Here is an 18,374-nt window from a genome sequence, read left to right on the forward strand (position 1 = left end):
TGGTCGCCTACATGGTACATTTTTCACGTGTGGACGCGCAGCAGCATCTGTGCCTTTAAGAGCATCTCTCGACAGCATCCTCCTCTGTCACGGACGCGCACACAGCAGCTCAGCATCAGAGAAATACAGCCTAGCTTTCTGCATAACATCTTCTTATAGATACATCACAGCATCACATAATACATACATACATTCTTCTCCATTATTTCGCAACTGGACATTGATGCATCTGCTTAAACGGTCGCCGTAGCGGTCCAGCCGATCGTTATTGCCTTTAATTTCCTTCCTCCCCGCGTATCCAGAGACTGATCTACGCTGCAAGATGGCCGAGTTAAATTTGGGGAAGGGGCTGACTGCGGGGAAAGTGGCCAGCAACGTACAGAAAAAGCTCACCAGAGCCCAAGAAAAGGTAAGTAACTTGACATGTTAACAGATGAGAAATGAAGATTCAGGCCCGCAAGCCGCGAGGCAGCAGTGCCGCATCCCCCACCGAGGTGCAGTGTCGCATCACGACATCTGAATGGGATGCTGCGTCTGGGGATGGGGATGCCCACTTAAATACATCATTTATTTAGCCAATGTCATTCAGCGGACATCATCATATTGAAGTTTATATACTGTAGGCTTACTCTAGTCATAATTTAGCCTATGACTGTGACTGCTGTGTTACTGTCATTTTTTTTTTTTTTTTTTTAAATTTAGGATTATATCTGAATATGTTGATGGGGTGCTTGTCTCACAGTGGGTAATTCTGCTTGCTCCATGAATTTAATCATCATCCATGCTGCAACATGTATAGGTGGTAGATACGAGGCCTACTCTATGCGTTTAAGCACCTGCGTGTTATGAGCTGAATCAAGGACAGGGGGCGCTGTTAGTCAACCACAATGCAACATATACTGTGGGGGTCAAAATTGACAGAGAGAAAACAGCTGTGTGTACAGCTGTAATCCCCACTGTGCTTTATATATGTGTGAATGTGACTGTATTTATAATATGTGGGTAAATGAGATGAATGGCATGAATGTATACATGCAGAGCTGCATCAATTAGTTGATTAATCAATCAGTCGATGGACAGAAATTTAATCAGCAACTATTTTAACAATCAAATTATTGTTTTAGTCATTTTTAAAGAAAAAACAAAAGCCAAATATTTGATGGTTATAACTTCTCAGATGTGAGAATATGAAGCTTTTCTGTGTCATGCATGATAGTAAACAGAATATCTTTGGATTCTGGACTGTTGATCAGACATTTGGAGACATCGGACACTTATTTCACGTTTTTTCTTAAATTTTATAGACAATACACAAGAGAAAATTAATCACTTCGTCAAGAAAATAACTGACAGAGTAATCAGCAGTTGTGTCTTTGTTACTTTTTCATGTGTTCAGTATGTTGTGTCACACAAACCATTCAATTTATCTATGAATACAGCATGCACAGACATACAGATGATATCATGCTCGATCTGTATTGATGTTATTGTTTTTTTGTCTGACAGGTTCTTCAGAAGCTTGGCAAAGCAGATGAGACCAAAGACGTTGCCTTCGAGGAGGGAGTTATCAACTTCAACAAACAATATGTGAGTACACTCCAGTTGCCCAGAAATACATTTACTGTTGACCAATTACAGACCTGCCTTAAGGGAGTCATCACTTGCAAAGTTTTTTAGCCATATCTGGAGTCTCACTATGTACCAGCTTAAGTTCCTTAAACTCAGTTTAGTACCCTAAGCATCATGTTTTGTGTTTCATCCCCAGACTGAAGGCAGCAAACTGCAGAGGGACCTAAGGGCATACCTAGAGGCTGTTAAAGGTGACACACACAGGCCCAGAAAAATTGTACACACACTTCATGTGCATTCAAGTCACACATAAAGATGCAATAATGGGTGTACGAATGCACACCTTCATCTCTAAATATCCACAGAAGTTCCACTGATGTAAAGTGTGTGTTTGTTTGTCCTCAGCCATGCACGAGTCCTCCAAGAACGTGCAGGCGTGTCTGGCTGACATGTATGAGCCAGAATGGTACGGCAAGAACGAAGTGGATTCCATTGTGGAGGTCAGAAACATTTTTAATGAATGTGTTTGAAATAGAGAGATTGCCTACATGCATGGGAGTGTGAGGACAAACTGGTTTCCATGCAGAAGTCTAAAAACTACTTTATCATACAGGGGATTAAGTGATTGTGTGTGTGTGGCATCTCATTAGCTTATGTAGCCTAACAGCTATTTTTCCCGGGGTACACACAGCTGTGTGTGTCTGCGTGTGAAGGATCTTTGTCTGAAAAGTGTTTGTGTTTCTTAGATTTTTGTTTCCTCCTTGGTAGCAAAATTATTAAAGTATGTAATCCTGCCTGAGAGATGTTAAGCCCTTAAAATTCCCTTCTAACTTCATTAAATTCGCTCTTGAAATTTCTTTTGGATTAATGGATCTTGTCTGATGAAATTACTACCAGCCAGCGGCAAGAAAATACTGCAATCAATTAAAAGAATTTCACTTTATTCTTAATTGAGAATTTAGAGGACCACAAAGCAAGACACAGCAACAGAGCTACTGTTGCAACAAACCAAGCATTTCACTCTATGTGTTTAATTTAATCTGTGCTGCAGGACTGTGATGTCCTGTGGACTGACTACCACCAGAAGTTGGTCGATCATGCTCTCATCTCCATGGATACCTACTTAGGCCAATTCCCTGATATCAAGGTAACGTGTATGGTCACAAAGACCTGCAGCAACACTGACAAAAATAATTACAGTAATCTACCTTAGTACAAAATAATAAAATGTGGCTATTCATATTAACTATCATTGATGTCTGTGGACACAAGCTATAATATATAGTAATGCTAATAAAAAACATGTTTTTTAATGTAAAACAAACATTTCAGTGCAGATAGAGAAACTAATAAACACAAATGTTCACACTTTTCCTATTTTTCCTTTTGTATAGTCTCGTATAGCGAAGAGAGACAGAAAGCTGGTTGATTTCGACAGTGCCAGGCACAACTATGCCACTACGCACAAGTCCAAGAAAAAGGATGGGGGCATTAAAATCACCAAGGTAACCCAAGTGCACAGCAGTGTGATACAAGTGATGAAGTGAATTCTGTATAAATGTGACAGTGGTAATGTTTATATTCACATGTATGTAAAATTCAACAATTAAGTTTAATTAGTTGTATTAATACTGATCAATTTTTAACATAATTGAATTGTTTCTTTCTCTTCCAGCCCTCCTCTTTGTTGGAGAGGGCTACCCCAGGTTGGGCTCAGGGTATCTTGTCGGCACACAATGTTGCCCAGAGCAGCCTGTCCAGGAGCCAGGTATACAATTATGTAACTGTGCATCCATCAAGGTGCATTCATTCATTGTCTTAAGAGTGTTCCAGCACTCTAAGACACTTGTTTAGTACTCGTCATCCATCTTTCTCTGCCTCTGTCTCTCACTGTCAGCGGCAATATATAATAACATGACATGTAGCATGCAAGTGTCATGAGAGGTTACATTCACATTCACACATTCAGCACATCATTTTTCAACAGCACATCGATCACATGCCAACACATTGCGCGTGTTTGTGTGTGTGTGTGTGTGTGTGTTTCAGGCCGAGGAGGAGTTAGAGAGAGCCCAGAAGGTGTTTGAAGAGATTAATATTGACCTACAAGAAGAATTACCTTCACTCTGGAACAGGTGTGTGTTTGTGATTGTCTGCGGAAACTGATTGTCCTGTTGATGAATGGATGCTATAATTCATCTAGGTCAAATCTATGCTATGTTTACGCTTATAGGATATTGAATTATATGTCAAGCTGGTAATGGAATAACATTTTAAAAAGTCCCCTCTCTCTCTCTCTCTCTCTGTCCCTCTCTTTTCCCGCCCCCTCTAGTCGTGTTGGGTTCTATGTCAGCACCTTTCAGAGTTTGGCCGGTTTCGAGGAGAAGTTTCACAAGGAAATGGGTCGGGTGAGAGTCATCTATAAACATCTAGTAGTGCTGGATTAAGATAAAGACTATAAAAAAAACAAGTTTCAGTTTGCCAGTGCCAGTTTTGACTACATCAGCTGAGGCTGCAATAACATCTAAAATATTTAAATGTTTTGCTGTCCTGTTTTTGAAATCGGAGGCAGTTTTAGTTATTTCTTATTTTTCCCAGTAAAGCAAAAGTAGGACAGATTAACACACTTATCAGGCACGCATAACCAGGAGGAGGACAACACTATGCCATGATTATGTCATCTAAGGTGCATAGGTTTAACATCTAAAACTGCCTTTTTTCTCCCTCTTTCCACCTCTTTCCATAGTTGGATCAGGATTTGTATGATGTCTTGGTGGTATTGGATGGATCAGAGACCAGCAGGTTAGTAATTGATGCAACAATCCATCATTTAAATTCAATCTTAGCAAGACTGTTTACTGCTGAGTGTCACATATTATCATATATCTGCTCATGGATATCCCGATGGATTTCTTACACATCGTTGTTTTTTTATCACAAATGTGACTTTTAATAGTTTCACTGGGTTGAATGTAAAAAGACATTGCATTAAAACAGATAAAATAATGAAAGTTAACATGAGCAACACAAATAAACACCACACATCTTTTCTCCACAGTGATGGTATTCAGACTCAGAAGTGCTTTATTTATTTATTTATTTATTTTATTTTTTTTGATAATATTCCACTCAATAACCCCAGCATTCTGCCATTAAAAAAAATCCACAAATCCACCCAAAAACAGCTGTTTGAAATCCTGAGAATCATGTTGAATCAATACTAAGCCTCATCAATCAGTCTCTGTGGTTGATCATCCTAGCCAGCAAAGACAATATTCGCCAAACATGTCTCTGGCTCCTTATAGACTTTGGCAAAAATAAATCTTTTCTAACATTTTTGCAATATTTGCTGCAGCAGAAGTTGAAATGGCTCAGAGACTATAAGGGGTGGGACTATTTATTTTTCCGTTTTCATTTTTTAATGCCTACAAAGATACTGTATGTAGCAAACACAAAAGCTGCATACTTTACTGGCAGCACAACATGCAACAAAGAAGACTCAGGTCCTCAAGTTGTTCATTTGCCAGAAGACTCATAGAAAAAGCAAATATATTAAAAAAAAAGCATATATATATATATTTTTTTTTTAACAGCAAAATAAATGTATGTGGCATCAATCTCTCAATTTATGATTCTGTTCAGAAAATATGACACTCATGGGTTAAAACTCTACATTTCACAAACATTTTAAGATACAGGAATAGACAAACTAAACGACATGCATTAACCTGGAGCCACCCCTGAAACCCCTCTTACAGAAAGACAGGTAACAGCGGCGCCTCATCATCAGGAGCAAATAGGAGGTAACTAGCAACAACTGTGGTAACCATGGTGACACAACTCTTGTCTGTCTGTCCAACTGATCTGTCTGTCCAATTGTTTTTATGTTAGTCAGTCTGCAGGTTTGAGAGATTTCAGGGATTACTAGTGCTTGGTCTGATCAGAGTACTGTGCACTCAGAGCTGCAGATATACAAGAGTTGAACAAACCTATGCCTATGTCTTTAACGCTGCTCCAGGCAAGACTGTTACATAACAATACAACTCCATTCATAAAGTACAAATCATCTCATCTCCCTCTGATAGAGACTTACTGAAGTGATAAATCAAAGTGACTCCTACAATAAGCCACTTTCCCCCGTTAGGCAAGAAGTACAAATCAAGTAGTGGCCATGATAGTTATATATTTTTAGCACTCTTTGTGACTTTAGTATCCACTGGAAAACACACAGTAAGTCTGCTGTGTAAGGTGTGTATTTGGCAGGATTTATCCACTAGTGTTGAGTTGCTGAGCCCCTATTAATTCCCTATTCTGTTTTAATTTTATTAAACAAATGAAATTAGGAATATATAACATGGGAGCACAAAACAGAACTAATGAAAGCCTTATAACTAGTTTAAGACAAGGGCTCAAGATCATGTAATAAAGCAGAACTCACATAATGACCCATAATATGAGAGAGGAAATTCCCTGAGTTTATATTAGCACAAATCATTGACACACAATTATCTTGGAGCCTTGGTATTGGTGTTTGGGTTTAATAACTCCTGCTGCCATCCGACGCCACCAATGCTCAAAATTGCCTGGTCCAGCTGTAAGTTGCAGTTATATGCTAAACTCTTGAGATATCTACAGATCAGGGATTGCTTTGTCAGCTTTATACTTTTTCTATGACAACGAATGCCTCTATCACTGCTCGCTTGTGAGGGTTTACTCGAGGATGAGACAACGCCTGCTTGCATGAGATAGAAAAGTAAAAAAGGAAGGGAAAGGAGGCTCACTTTTCTCGCATGACAGCTCTTGCAACGACAACCTCCGCATGCCTTGTAGCTTCTCTCTAGTTGTGTTAGCTTTTAGCTTTTCTCTTTGACCTTCGCTGCACCCTTCTCGCACATATTTGCCTTCTTTCTTGCTCTGTAATGTGGCTATGTCTTCTTTTTGCCCTCTATCTCTCATTATCTCAGTGTCAAAGAAGCAACTAACCACACTCTCAGGCCAGCCGGACCACCCCCAATCCCCAAATCTCCATCCAAGGTACACACGCGCACACACACAATGAAGGTGTCTCTTAATTCAGATGCAATTTGTGCCATTGAATTATGTCTCCACACAGGTGTGACTAATAACACTAATGATGGCTGAGGCGCAGTTATTAATGTAATTAGTTACACGTGTTCTTATTCTGCTATGACAATGCCGACTGTCTGGTAAAAACAAAATTGCGGTCTCAGTTTTAATTATAGACAATTTGTTTTCAACCATTTGATGTTTTTCATTGTTATCAAGTAAATTTGAAACTTTTTTTTTTGTAATTTTTGGGGGTTGAGAAAATAAGCACATACAAATTCAGTTTCCAAAATGCTGCTAGAAAGCATTAGCATCATATTAATTATTCTCACAAAAGTTAAAAAAAAACAACAATACAAAACATTTAGACCACTGAATTCATATTTGGCTGTATCAGTACAAACTTCATCCCTATATTTAGTTTTTTCTTTTTTCTTTCTTTTCCTAGCTTAAGCCAGCAATGCCTCCTCCACCTAAGGTGACCCCATCTAAGGAGCTGAAAACAGAGAACATCATCAACCTGTTTGATGCTGCGGCTGCTCCTGATATCAGCGTTACCTCTCCTACAGAGGTGAGTGAATAGCTGCTGTCTACAAGCTGTGGTATAGCCCCTTAACTTCCCAGTCTCTTGTGCAGGTCTGAAGCACTAAGTCTTCCCTCATCTGGCCTGCCCTTCCTACTAGATATTCTATTCTATTCTATTCTATCTTCCTTTGCCTTCTTTTCTGTCCTGTTCCTTACCCGTTCCATTGTGCCTAGTCAGTGTTTCCCACAGGACAGGCATCTATTTGTGGTGGTGGTGTGGTCCGGGGGTGCGGCGGCGACCAAGAAGAATGAAGAGTTTGAATAGAACTACAACACTTTATGTACATATTTATATACAGATTAGATATATTGATAAATAGACATACAGATAGCCAAGGCTGGATTAAGGAATAAGAATTCAGAGGCCCTCGGGCCAGACTCTTAGAGGCCCTCACACACACACACACACACACACAAACACACACACTCTTGTATGTGCACCAACACAACAGACAACTAGTTTACTAGTGCACAAGTGTGGATGTAGAAGTTGTTGGAAAGTCCTGTACTTGCACAGGATTCACACTGACTGATAAATTCAACACAAGACTCTCAGCACATGCAGTGTATGTGTGTGTGTGTGTGTGTGTGTGTGTGTGTGTGTGTATTATCAAACAGTCTACACTCAGATATGAGGAAACACTTAAAAGAATAGCAAACAAACTGTTTTTAGAATCTCCACAATATCAAACATCCCAACAACAAATGTTTTCCTAGTCATAAAAAAAACAATGCACATTAACAACACTTGGGAGGCAAGAATACACACACACATTAGAGTAGCTCCCTTATGCAATGACCTTTTTCCTGGCCTTTCTCCTAGCAAACTCCTCTACAACATCGCTAAAGTCCAGGTCTCTGACAAGTTCAGACTCTATTGCCAGTAATGATAAGGACTTCAGGCGTTTTTGTTTCACGCTTGTTCTCAGCTCATTTTTGATTCTCCTCAAATGAGAAAATGAGCGCTCCCCCTCACAGTTTGTCACCGGCAACGTGAGGAACATCCTCAAAGCCACATAAACATCAGGGAAGACTAACTGCAGGCCAAACTTCAATATGGTGTTCAGCATGTTTGAGGGTGACTTGTCTGTTTCAGCCAACATGAAGGATCGGAACTGCAGACACTTAAAACACGCTGTTCCGCCTACGGGACGGGTCGGAGGTTGGGAGGTAGCCACAAGTCCTTCTGAATGTTTTAAACACCAACCTTTAAACATATATATTGTTGTATACATTGTTAGAAAGCTTAGATTGCCCCGATTCAGAAGACCACTCACAAATTATATGGTTGCTCACAGCTATAATAGTATTAGCGATTGTCTCGGCTAGCCACTCAGCTCAAGTAAAAACAGCTATAATTTCTACATACCTTCAAAGTCTTCCCTTTATCCACAACGATCATCTTATGACTCAGGACTTTTTGTACAGCTCGACAAGTATCCATTCTTGTGAAATATGAAATCCGTTTCTCCTTCTTCTTCTTCTCCTTATTCTGGCCAAGCAGGTGCATTAAGTGCATCTTCTTTGGTTTTATTGCCGGAGTTACTGCATAGTACCGCCACCTACTGCACCGGAATTGTAACGACAAGCTACATTCACAGACAGAGTCCCATTATAATGCTTTTATGAGCGAGGGCCAAAAGCCGAAAATTCTATTCGTGGCGGACGTAATTCTTTCGTGGCGAGTCGCCACGAATAAATGAATGTGTGGGAAACACTGCTAGTTAGCCAGTTAGCCCTCCTATTCCTGTTCTTATCAGTTTGACAGTCCTGCAGTGAGCAGCCTATTGGACATGGACCTGGACTCTTTCAGTGCACCAACCAAAGCCTCCACGGTCACACAGGTGGATGATTCATGGCATGAATGTGTAGACTATACAGACCTAACACTGAAAGAGATGCCAAGCTTCACAAGAGGTGTTTGTTTATTATTTTAATCAGGAAAGTTCATATTAGCTTGATAAGTCTGGAAATAAAATGAATTGACTCTGCAAGCTTGGCATATTTTGAGGTGTTGCCTGCTCTGCTTCTTTCCAATTTACCAAACGAAGGATGGACAGTGGCATGATGATCTATAGAAACCTGCATCTAGTGACCACTTATTCCTGCTTCAGCATTATCCACACATCCCTCGCGGCATGAACTTTAGACTACAGCCCTGCTCTGCTCTTACTTCTTTCTCTTCATAATTGGACACGAGTGCAGCAGAATCGAGTTTTAAATACTTGAATGACATGAGTTGTACTTAGTTTATCTTAGTATGCCGTTGAGTGACCTAAAGGTTAATCACGTTACTGAGATAGATTAATTACACCTCATGTTATTTCACTCATTCAAAATGTATTCAGCTGCTGTTTGGTCTATTCAGCTGCTGCTTCTCAGCCTCAGTGCAGTATTTTAGCACCTGACAGATGGATGGCATGTAGCCTACCTTGAAGTAGTGAGCACCAAAGCGAGAGATTATGCTTTGGCAAACTGATCCAATAATGGCACAAAAAGAGGTTATTTAGATATTTTGTGTTTTTTGTTTCTGTAGGTGAAGTCAAGCTTTTGTGGCTGCCAGGCTTGCTACAGGATTACAACACTAGACTCTGTAATGAGTGTGACTTCAAAATTCCAATTTGGTGAATTTTGCAAATGTGTAAATTATTAAAATTCAGAAATGTATTTTTATTTTTATTTTTTGTTTTTGTTTCTTGTCATAAAGTTTAATGTATGCCCGTTCTGCTGTAAATATCCACTTTCATATGGATATTTTTAAAACTGGATGAACAAATAATCAAATGGAAAAAAGGGTGCTTGCAGTGACGAATCAGTCTTTACATTTACTATATGTTTCAGTCACAAAGTTCAACTCAGCTGTGTTTTAGCAACAAAACAAAAAAAGCTCAAGTAACTGTAGAGTCAGTTAATTAGTTAGACTCAGTTAACACAATCCTGTCACATCTTTGTGTGATGTTATCTGGATCCCTGGTCATGTCATCTAGTAACGTTAAAGAATATTGCAAAATCTATTTCATTCATTTAAAGTGATGTTTATTCCACACTCCACTCACTCTTTGCAGGTGACTGATGTTTATAACATATATGAAATACAACATAATCAACTCCTTCATACTTTTACCAATAATTGCCTCTGCTTTTGTTCTGCTGGAGAGCTTCCTGCTATGGTCTTGTAGGTTTGGAGCATGGAGCTTCACTAGAAACTTCTAATTGAATGCAATGGGCATAAACAAGTTTTTCCCTGTCTTCTCATTTTCTTGCTTCATCTTTTTTCACAGCCTGCAAACTGGGACTCATGGGTAAGCGTATCATCGTCATCTGATTTTTTTCTTTTAAGAAATATTGTGTAAAATATATAATTATAACTATGATCATCATCTTTATCGTCATATTCTTGTGTTCATAGTAACCTTCATTTCATTTGACAACATACTGAGTGCTAATACAGCTATTATACAAGCCCCACTCATTATGCTTGATGCTACAGACCCAGATTATGCTTGGAAAGTCCTGCACTACAAATGCAGGATGGGTTAGGTTAGGGATTTCTATAATGGCTGTTCTGTTTATATAAAAAAGCATCTCCATAAATGGATCTCTTTCATTTGTCTGTCCCAAATCTGTTTGTGCGTCGTCCTTGTGTCTGCAGTGCTTGATGTAATAACACTAAACACTGAAGAGATTGTTGTGCACAAATAGAAATGGGGTATAAGCTTGAGTCAATTCAGTTTCAAATTGATTTTTTTACTATTATATATTGTAGAATAAACATATATCAAGATTCAAGATTTGTCATTTTACATGTTTGCACATGAAAATGAAATTTGTACTCAGTTCCAGCAGCGTACAATACAATGAGTAAGTCTACAAAAGCTATAATAAATAAATCACAGACTCAGGCTAAAAAATATATAAATAAAACAACACTAATATATAATAAATAACAAATAAATAATCAGTGCAGTAGATTAATACTGTACAATATTTGCTGTATGTACAATATATTTAGCAGAATAATGTAGATTTAGACCCTATAAATGATTGAATGATCCAGAAAAGATAGCAAATGTACAACTACTATAGCTCAAATTTAACTATAAATGTAAATTCAAAATCTTTTCTGTGTGAAATAATTTGAGACTGAATTGACCTCCTTTCTTTCTGTTTCTCCTTGTATCCCTGTATGTTCACATGTTATACTGACAGAACATGTACACGTTACATGTTAGCAACAGTGCAGTACATCCTCCATGTGACACACAGGGAACAAAAGTTGAGTGAAGTTGCTCATGTTCGCAAAATGAGAACTTAGTGGGCAACTTCACCACACCTTGCTTGCAACTTGACATTCTGACCATCAACTAATCCTTCTGTTCATCCCGGTCACTGTAAGAGAGACGTGTCTTTAAAACCATGCAGTTATGCTGTATTACAGCTTGAGGCAAAGCAGTCATACTTCATAAAGGACTGACACTTCTGCTCTTACAGAGCTTCCTTCCTCTTTCTCCATCCGAACATAGCCGTGTAAATATAAACCATGCTTTCCAACTACACACAGAAGAACCAACATCTATCTTCTGATGGGAAAAGTTTGCGTTTCTGCCTTCTACTGCCACCCCTCCTTATCCTCATCTGTCTTTTGATTTAATCGTGACCTTCTCTGTAAAGGTTTATCCTTCTACGCAATCTTCTTGAGTCTTATGATGATGATCATGATGATGATGATGATGATGATGATGGTGTGTGACATCTGCTGCTGAACTCCGCAAAACAGTGTCCATGGCATCTTTCCCCGTTCTTCCATATATGTTGCAAAACTACTCCATTCCCCCCAAAAAATGGCTCATATATTTTAATCTAAATAATGTTTGATTCCTTAAACTCTCATCCATGTTCCAATTTTTTGAAAGAACATTTTCACGGTTCTGCACATGTTAGTCTTTTTACTAACTAGGCATTCATGTTGATAATAAATGTTTACCATAGTTGCCATTTTATTAGTGTGTTAGCACAAACTGCAGTTCAGGCTGATGGCAAGTATTTAGTCAGGAGCTGAAGTGAAATTTTGCACACAATTTGATGGCAATGTGTCAAATATTTGTCATTTCAATCAGAAGGAAAACTATGAATCTGCTGGTGGCACTAAATCTATTTGGTAAATGTTAAGACATTTCATTTACATTGGTAATTGATAACTACAAGTAAAATGTTAGATGAAAAGTCTGGGAATGGGAAAAGTTACTGCATCTGGAATATCTGAACTAAATTTAATGGCAGTCCATCCAATATTTGTTGAGATAATATAATATATAATTTAATGGCGAGATTGTCATCCCAAAAAGTCATGAAAAAATACAGTATGGTTGAAAGTGATCAGCATAATACACTGTTGCCCATAAAGTTGGTATTTTGTTTTCAGAAACATTCCTCTTTTTATTTTCTATTTATACACATCAGTAATCACCTTTGACCAGGTGCAATGAGATTGATCAATACAATTTTGAGAATATATACATTTTATCTATCAAGAATAAATGGGCTACAGTGTATATTGGATAGACTATTTTTATTTAATGGACTAAAACATGCAAAATCACTGGTCCTTTATGTTTGAATCTTGTTCAATATTCTTCATAATCTCTATAGAGGCTACCGCTTACTCCTATCATTTTATAAATCACTTGTTCATCTTAAATGCTTTCCTTGGCTCCTTAGCCCACTGTTTTGCTCAGCACATACATCATCCTTATATACCCTGGAAGTATTCCTTATTCTCCCAGTAATTCCACTTCCCAAATCTTTTTGCCCATTAAAATGCTTAACAGTTGAATCTGCCATTAAATATCCCCTATACCTCGCTTCTTCGTCCCTTAAACTTTCCTCAAACATTTGATTTATAAACCCATTATAATAGCCATAAGGTAAAGTTTCTCTTATGACCTCTGACCCCTTGAAACCTGACCCCTGCCCCTCAGAATGAGGACAGTGGTGCCCAGGAAGAGGACACCGAGCCGCACTATGACCCTGTGGCTGCTTCTACAGAGGCCTGGGGGGATGATGGTTCGCAGCCTGTTCACTATGACCCCATAGCAGCTGCCCACGAGGGCTGGGGGGATGACGGAACCAAGCCAGTTCGCTATGACCCTGTGGCTGCGGCCCAGGAGGATTGGGGAAATGATGAGAGCCAGCCAGCTGTTTGCGACACTGTGGCTGAAGCCCAGGAGGGCTGGGGCGACGATGGGAGCCAGCCGGTCACAGAGGTGCCCACCGCAGAGGATGAAACACCTGCAGCTGAGACTCCAGCTGACGCCACTGAGGAAGAAGATGCTCCCATAGCTGCTGCTGCGACATTGGATAATGAAGAGGGTCAGGTAACCAAGGAGAGAGAAAAAATGGAGAGATGCATTTGGATGAAAAGGGTGGATGCATCAACTCTGGAGGAGGCAGTTTGAGCATGGGCTGCAGGATAGAAACAGATGATACATATAAATTGTGAAGGAAAGGTTGAAAAGTGAAGAAAATCTTGAGATGGAGAGATTTAGGATGCATCGTACAGGCTGGATGCATGAACTGTAAGGCAGAGAGGGCAAGCTGGAAATTAACTGACAAGGGAAAGAAAGGTAGACAACTTCTTTTTTAATGCACACAATTAATCCCAGTCACTGCTAATCACAAATCCACGCACATAGTATGCTGTGCAAAGCTTTATCTATATGGCTGATATGCGTTAGTGTCTAATCTTACTGTCTATAACACACCTGTACTTACCATGACTTGGCTGTATATGCTGCCACAGCGCTGCTTGTCTTTTTGTCTGTCTTTGTCTCGTACAGTGTTTCTTCTGTCTTTCATTCTTTCTTTCATTATCCACATCCTTCATCTCCCTCACTGTTTAACCTCTCTGGTATTCCTCCATGTCTATCTGGTCCCAGGGTGAGACTGCAGCAGCTCCCGAAGCAGCTCCTGCAGAAACAGAGCAGGAACCAGTGACAGAGGAAGTGAGTGCAACCAGTACTTCTTTAACATATAACAACATGCACTACATTTATTTTTATTGCAAACGTCTTGATAATAAAATAAGGATGTACTATTGTGAAATAGTAAAACCAAAATAGACTTACTTTTGGGATTGTTAATTTAACATACTTGTTTTTATTTTAACATAATTTTAACATTTTTATTTTACATTACCCTTAAATGTTGCATCATTATGTTTCAAGGTAACTACAATAAATATGGCATCTTTAATAGTCATCTTGTCTCTTCAGATTTACCACATAATGTCCCATCAGACTTTTAGGGCTAAATCATTTCTTTCTAAAAGATGTCAGTTTTTGTGTCTAGACACCTGCAGTAGCAGCAGAATCAACAGAAGTAGCAGCGGAGCCTGCAGACATGCCCCCTGGCTTCCTGTTCAAGGTAAAACAGGATACGGGATGAAAATATCTCAATAGTGCTCAACAAATCCTTAACCCAAATATGTATTGTATATATGGAGATGATTCATCTAAGTATTCATGTGATAAAGGTCCAGGTGATGCATGATTACGCTGCCAATGACACAGACGAATTGGAAATGAAGGCTGGAGATGTGGTGCTAGTCATCACCTTTGACAACCCTGACGAACAGGTATACACACCAACGCACACACATATGTGCTCACACTTAGTATGTGGTAGTGGTAGTAGTGTAGCACTTTCAACGGGTTTACCATTTGTGTGTCTGTGTGTTTAGGATGATGGTTGGCTGATGGGAATGAAGCAGGATGACTGGAAGCAGAACAAAGAAAATTGTGTTAAAGGAGTATTTCCCGAAAACTTCACCCAGAGGCTGTAAAAGAGGAGGACAGGACGTCATTCCAGCTTCCTTCTTTATGTCGCTCTTCCGTATGCCTCTATCCTTCCTTCCCTTTCTTGCCCTGTATCTTTACTAGGACTTTGGCCATAGAAGCGGAGCTGTCACAGCCCTGGCTGAAATCATGCATTTCTAAGATCTGCTACACTGTGCTAAAAGTGGATCTTGGCATTTCTGCGGTTTTCTGCCAAAATTTACAAATTACAGATGTAGCCCTTTCACAGGTCCCATTTTTTAATTGTCTAATTGTCATGCTACTTCTGCATTGTTGCTGCTCCATCCATACCAGAGAAACTGATCCTGATCATACAAGACAGACCCAGGGATGGGTACCTCTGCAATGGCTATCATCACTGTAATTACATTATGATGGTTTAATATTTGTCATGTTTCATTATAAACCCTCCACGACATATTCCACTGCCATAACAGAGAAAATGTAAATTGAGACATGCTTTTTTTCATCGGACAGTGAGAGATGAGAACAGTGTGAATTTATCAAGACAATGCCAAGTGTAGCAGAGTATCCCTTTCACATATAGGAGCCCGAACTTTTTATTTTATGAGGGATGAGGAGAAGTAATTACTTAAACCAGGTTGAGATAAAGGTAACACAAACTGAGTAGCGTTTAGGAACATTCACCCATCAAAGTAACACACTGAAAAACTAGAACCAACTCCCAGCTTGCAGATTCACCCCAATCAACATAGAAAATTCTCACAGTGGCATGTTTGAACACACAGTATGCAAAAGTTTAGCCAGGGACAGTGTCAGTGTAACAGACAGTGAGACATTTAGACTTCTTTAATGACAGTCTTGTCAACAACAGGATTTGAATCTATCCACACTTTTTGAGGCAGATGCTTGTTTTCCAAAAATCAAAAAGATCTGGGAAAAAAACCTCTGCAATTCCAGAGGAAAGTGTTTAATTGATTTGTGAGTTTAAAAATGTATTGTTGTCTGATTAAACTGTATCTGACTGATAAGGTTTAACATGGTCACTGTGAGAATGAAGCTTTTCTATTGCTGAATCCAAAAACATTTACTTATTATATACAATATAATTATTGACTCAAATCTGTATTTTGGCAATTTAAGTCACATGTATAGCCATCAAATGTCATTTCACTTGGTGGTGGTGAGGCATAGCAGGGGGTGTGTCAGTAATGATCAAACACTGCAGTTCTAGTGTCAGGGATACCGGTATTTGTATTTGCTATTTACTGATCTACAATCACTCAAATAAAGAGTGCTTGGGTTCTGTTGTTGACACAATTCTCGTTGAACACATCCAATCCATCTTTAATTCCTACTTTAAATATTTACGTGTTAAACATGGGCCCTTGGTTGTTGTATTAGTTTAGAGTTAATGGTGGTATAAGTAGTATAAACCTGTTAAAATCCAAATAAATTCACATGAAGTTAACTTTTCATGGGACAACAATCCAATATAAAATCTGGTTTCAGAGTCTTGTAGGCTTTTTTTTTTATCTTAATGTTGAAATTGAAGTTGTCTGGAGTTATGTTGTGGATATGAAAGACACCTTTTTAAATATTTATTTATTTTTTTGACGTGGGATTCCAAATATGCATTAGCCAGGCTCGCTACAACAGCAAGCCAACACACTACACCGATGAGAAGCTGCTAATGGTAGTAAAATATTCAGGCACATATGGTTGCAACCTGATGCTAATCAAATATATGATAACTGAGCCAGCCTCGTTCATTTTCAAGAAATGTGCCGAACACAATTCCTTCTGTTTGCATAGAGACGACTTAACTCAAATGCAGAAGATTCAGAATATGCACCAGAGCAACTCATTTTATTTTTGTATGCTGCCAAGCAATGATTACATATAGCCTAATGTAACTTTGTCAACATAATTGCCAACTGAGGATGTGATGGGAGTGTTTTGTGTGTCTGTCAGGTTTACTACTCTCAACATAGCTGCATACATAGGTAGTTAAACCTATCTCACATTCAGTCATTCATTTAGTCACTGACTCAGAAGAGATTTACATTCCTCATAATGTTATTAACATGTAACAAGTGTGAGGAAAAATGTATGTGTGTGCGATTGTGTGTACGTGTGTGTGTCAATGGGTGGTTTGGAAACATAAATTATTAATCAATAGGCTAATGTTATTGGACGATATCACCGCCACCTAACAGGGGAGGAGATTGTCTGTTTTACAGGAAGCTTTTCTCACCAGACAAAGGCAACTCAAAACATATTTGGGTCTTTTTCCACTGGCTGGTATTATGGTTCCGGGTGTTATTGTGCATTTGTTGTGTATAAGTGTAATTTTGCCAAGCAGTGATGACAGTTACATATTCTATAAAGACATTCATATCTGTATGTGAGTTACTGTGAGCATGCTGACTTCCCATGTATTGTTGTGTGAACACCCTTAATTTAAGACAATGATACTTGGGTTACTTTTGAGGCAGTTGAAACAGGCAATTTATTTATTTTTTATTATCTATTTGATTAATCTTATTAAGGGGGTGGTGGGCTGTAACATAGCCTACTGTATGTTTTTTCCACCATTCCTCTTTGAATCAGCCCTGATTACAATTGCTGGTTGTCCATCAGCCTTGCCTCAAAATGTTACCAGTGTATCATGGTCAAAACAGAAATTATTATATGGAGACAGGACACATAGAGACAAAATCCAAACCACCAGACTCAGGTGGACAAATTTTCTAATTGTTTTCAGTATTTTAACCACATAAGATGTGCATGATTTTTTCACGTGTATTTAAAAAGCCTCACATGTGAGAACATCACCTGCACATTTAAATAAAAACCGATCACTTTTCATATTTATTTTTTCAAATTTTATGTATAACTTGGTGAGTGTTTTACCTGGGTCTGGTTCTCTATCTGTCTTAATGGATCAGTCTCCTGCAAAGAGCTATGGGATAAGACAAAAAAGTTTTTTCCTGTACCTAACTGACCAATATTAATAAAGATGACTTAGAATCTCCTTTTGCTTAATTATCTTTTGTGGCTCTCGGTTGAGATCAACTCTGATTTTAGGGGGAGTAATGAAGTGGGATACTATTACAGTTGTCAACTGGTTTTAGGACATCTTCTCTGTAAATACTGAAGCACCCAGCAGGGTGTGCTGTGTTCAAACAGTAGCTGTACAGGCCCAATAAAGAAAAAAAAATCAGGCATCAAGTGGAGGAAAGAGGAGTGTTGCTGACTGCTGCTGTCCGTGGTACTGAAACCAACCAGCAGCCCACCCTGTAACCACAGCTGATGTGATGCATTATCACTGACAGT

The 18,374-nt window shown here is 38.9% G+C and overlaps 1 protein-coding gene across 1 annotated transcript; it reads left to right on the forward strand.

Moving 5' to 3' along the window:
- The first annotated feature begins 322 nt into the window (after positions 1 to 322).
- On the forward strand, positions 323 to 15,061 carry LOC128367559 (myc box-dependent-interacting protein 1). The gene is made up of 19 exons (XM_053328149.1): positions 323 to 409; positions 1,507 to 1,587; positions 1,766 to 1,820; positions 1,975 to 2,069; positions 2,621 to 2,716; positions 2,964 to 3,074; positions 3,245 to 3,337; positions 3,619 to 3,704; positions 3,902 to 3,977; positions 4,316 to 4,371; positions 6,534 to 6,603; positions 7,085 to 7,207; positions 8,982 to 9,065; positions 10,503 to 10,523; positions 13,200 to 13,595; positions 14,157 to 14,222; positions 14,569 to 14,643; positions 14,753 to 14,854; positions 14,960 to 15,061. Exons 1-19 carry the CDS (start codon positions 323 to 325, stop codon positions 15,059 to 15,061), a joined length of 1,875 nt encoding a protein of 624 aa, XP_053184124.1.
- The last annotated feature ends 3,313 nt before the right edge of the window (positions 15,062 to 18,374 follow it).

This window comes from Scomber japonicus, chromosome 11, assembly GCF_027409825.1.
Source record: "Scomber japonicus isolate fScoJap1 chromosome 11, fScoJap1.pri, whole genome shotgun sequence".
In the NCBI taxonomy this organism is placed as follows: domain Eukaryota; kingdom Metazoa; phylum Chordata; class Actinopteri; order Scombriformes; family Scombridae; genus Scomber; species Scomber japonicus.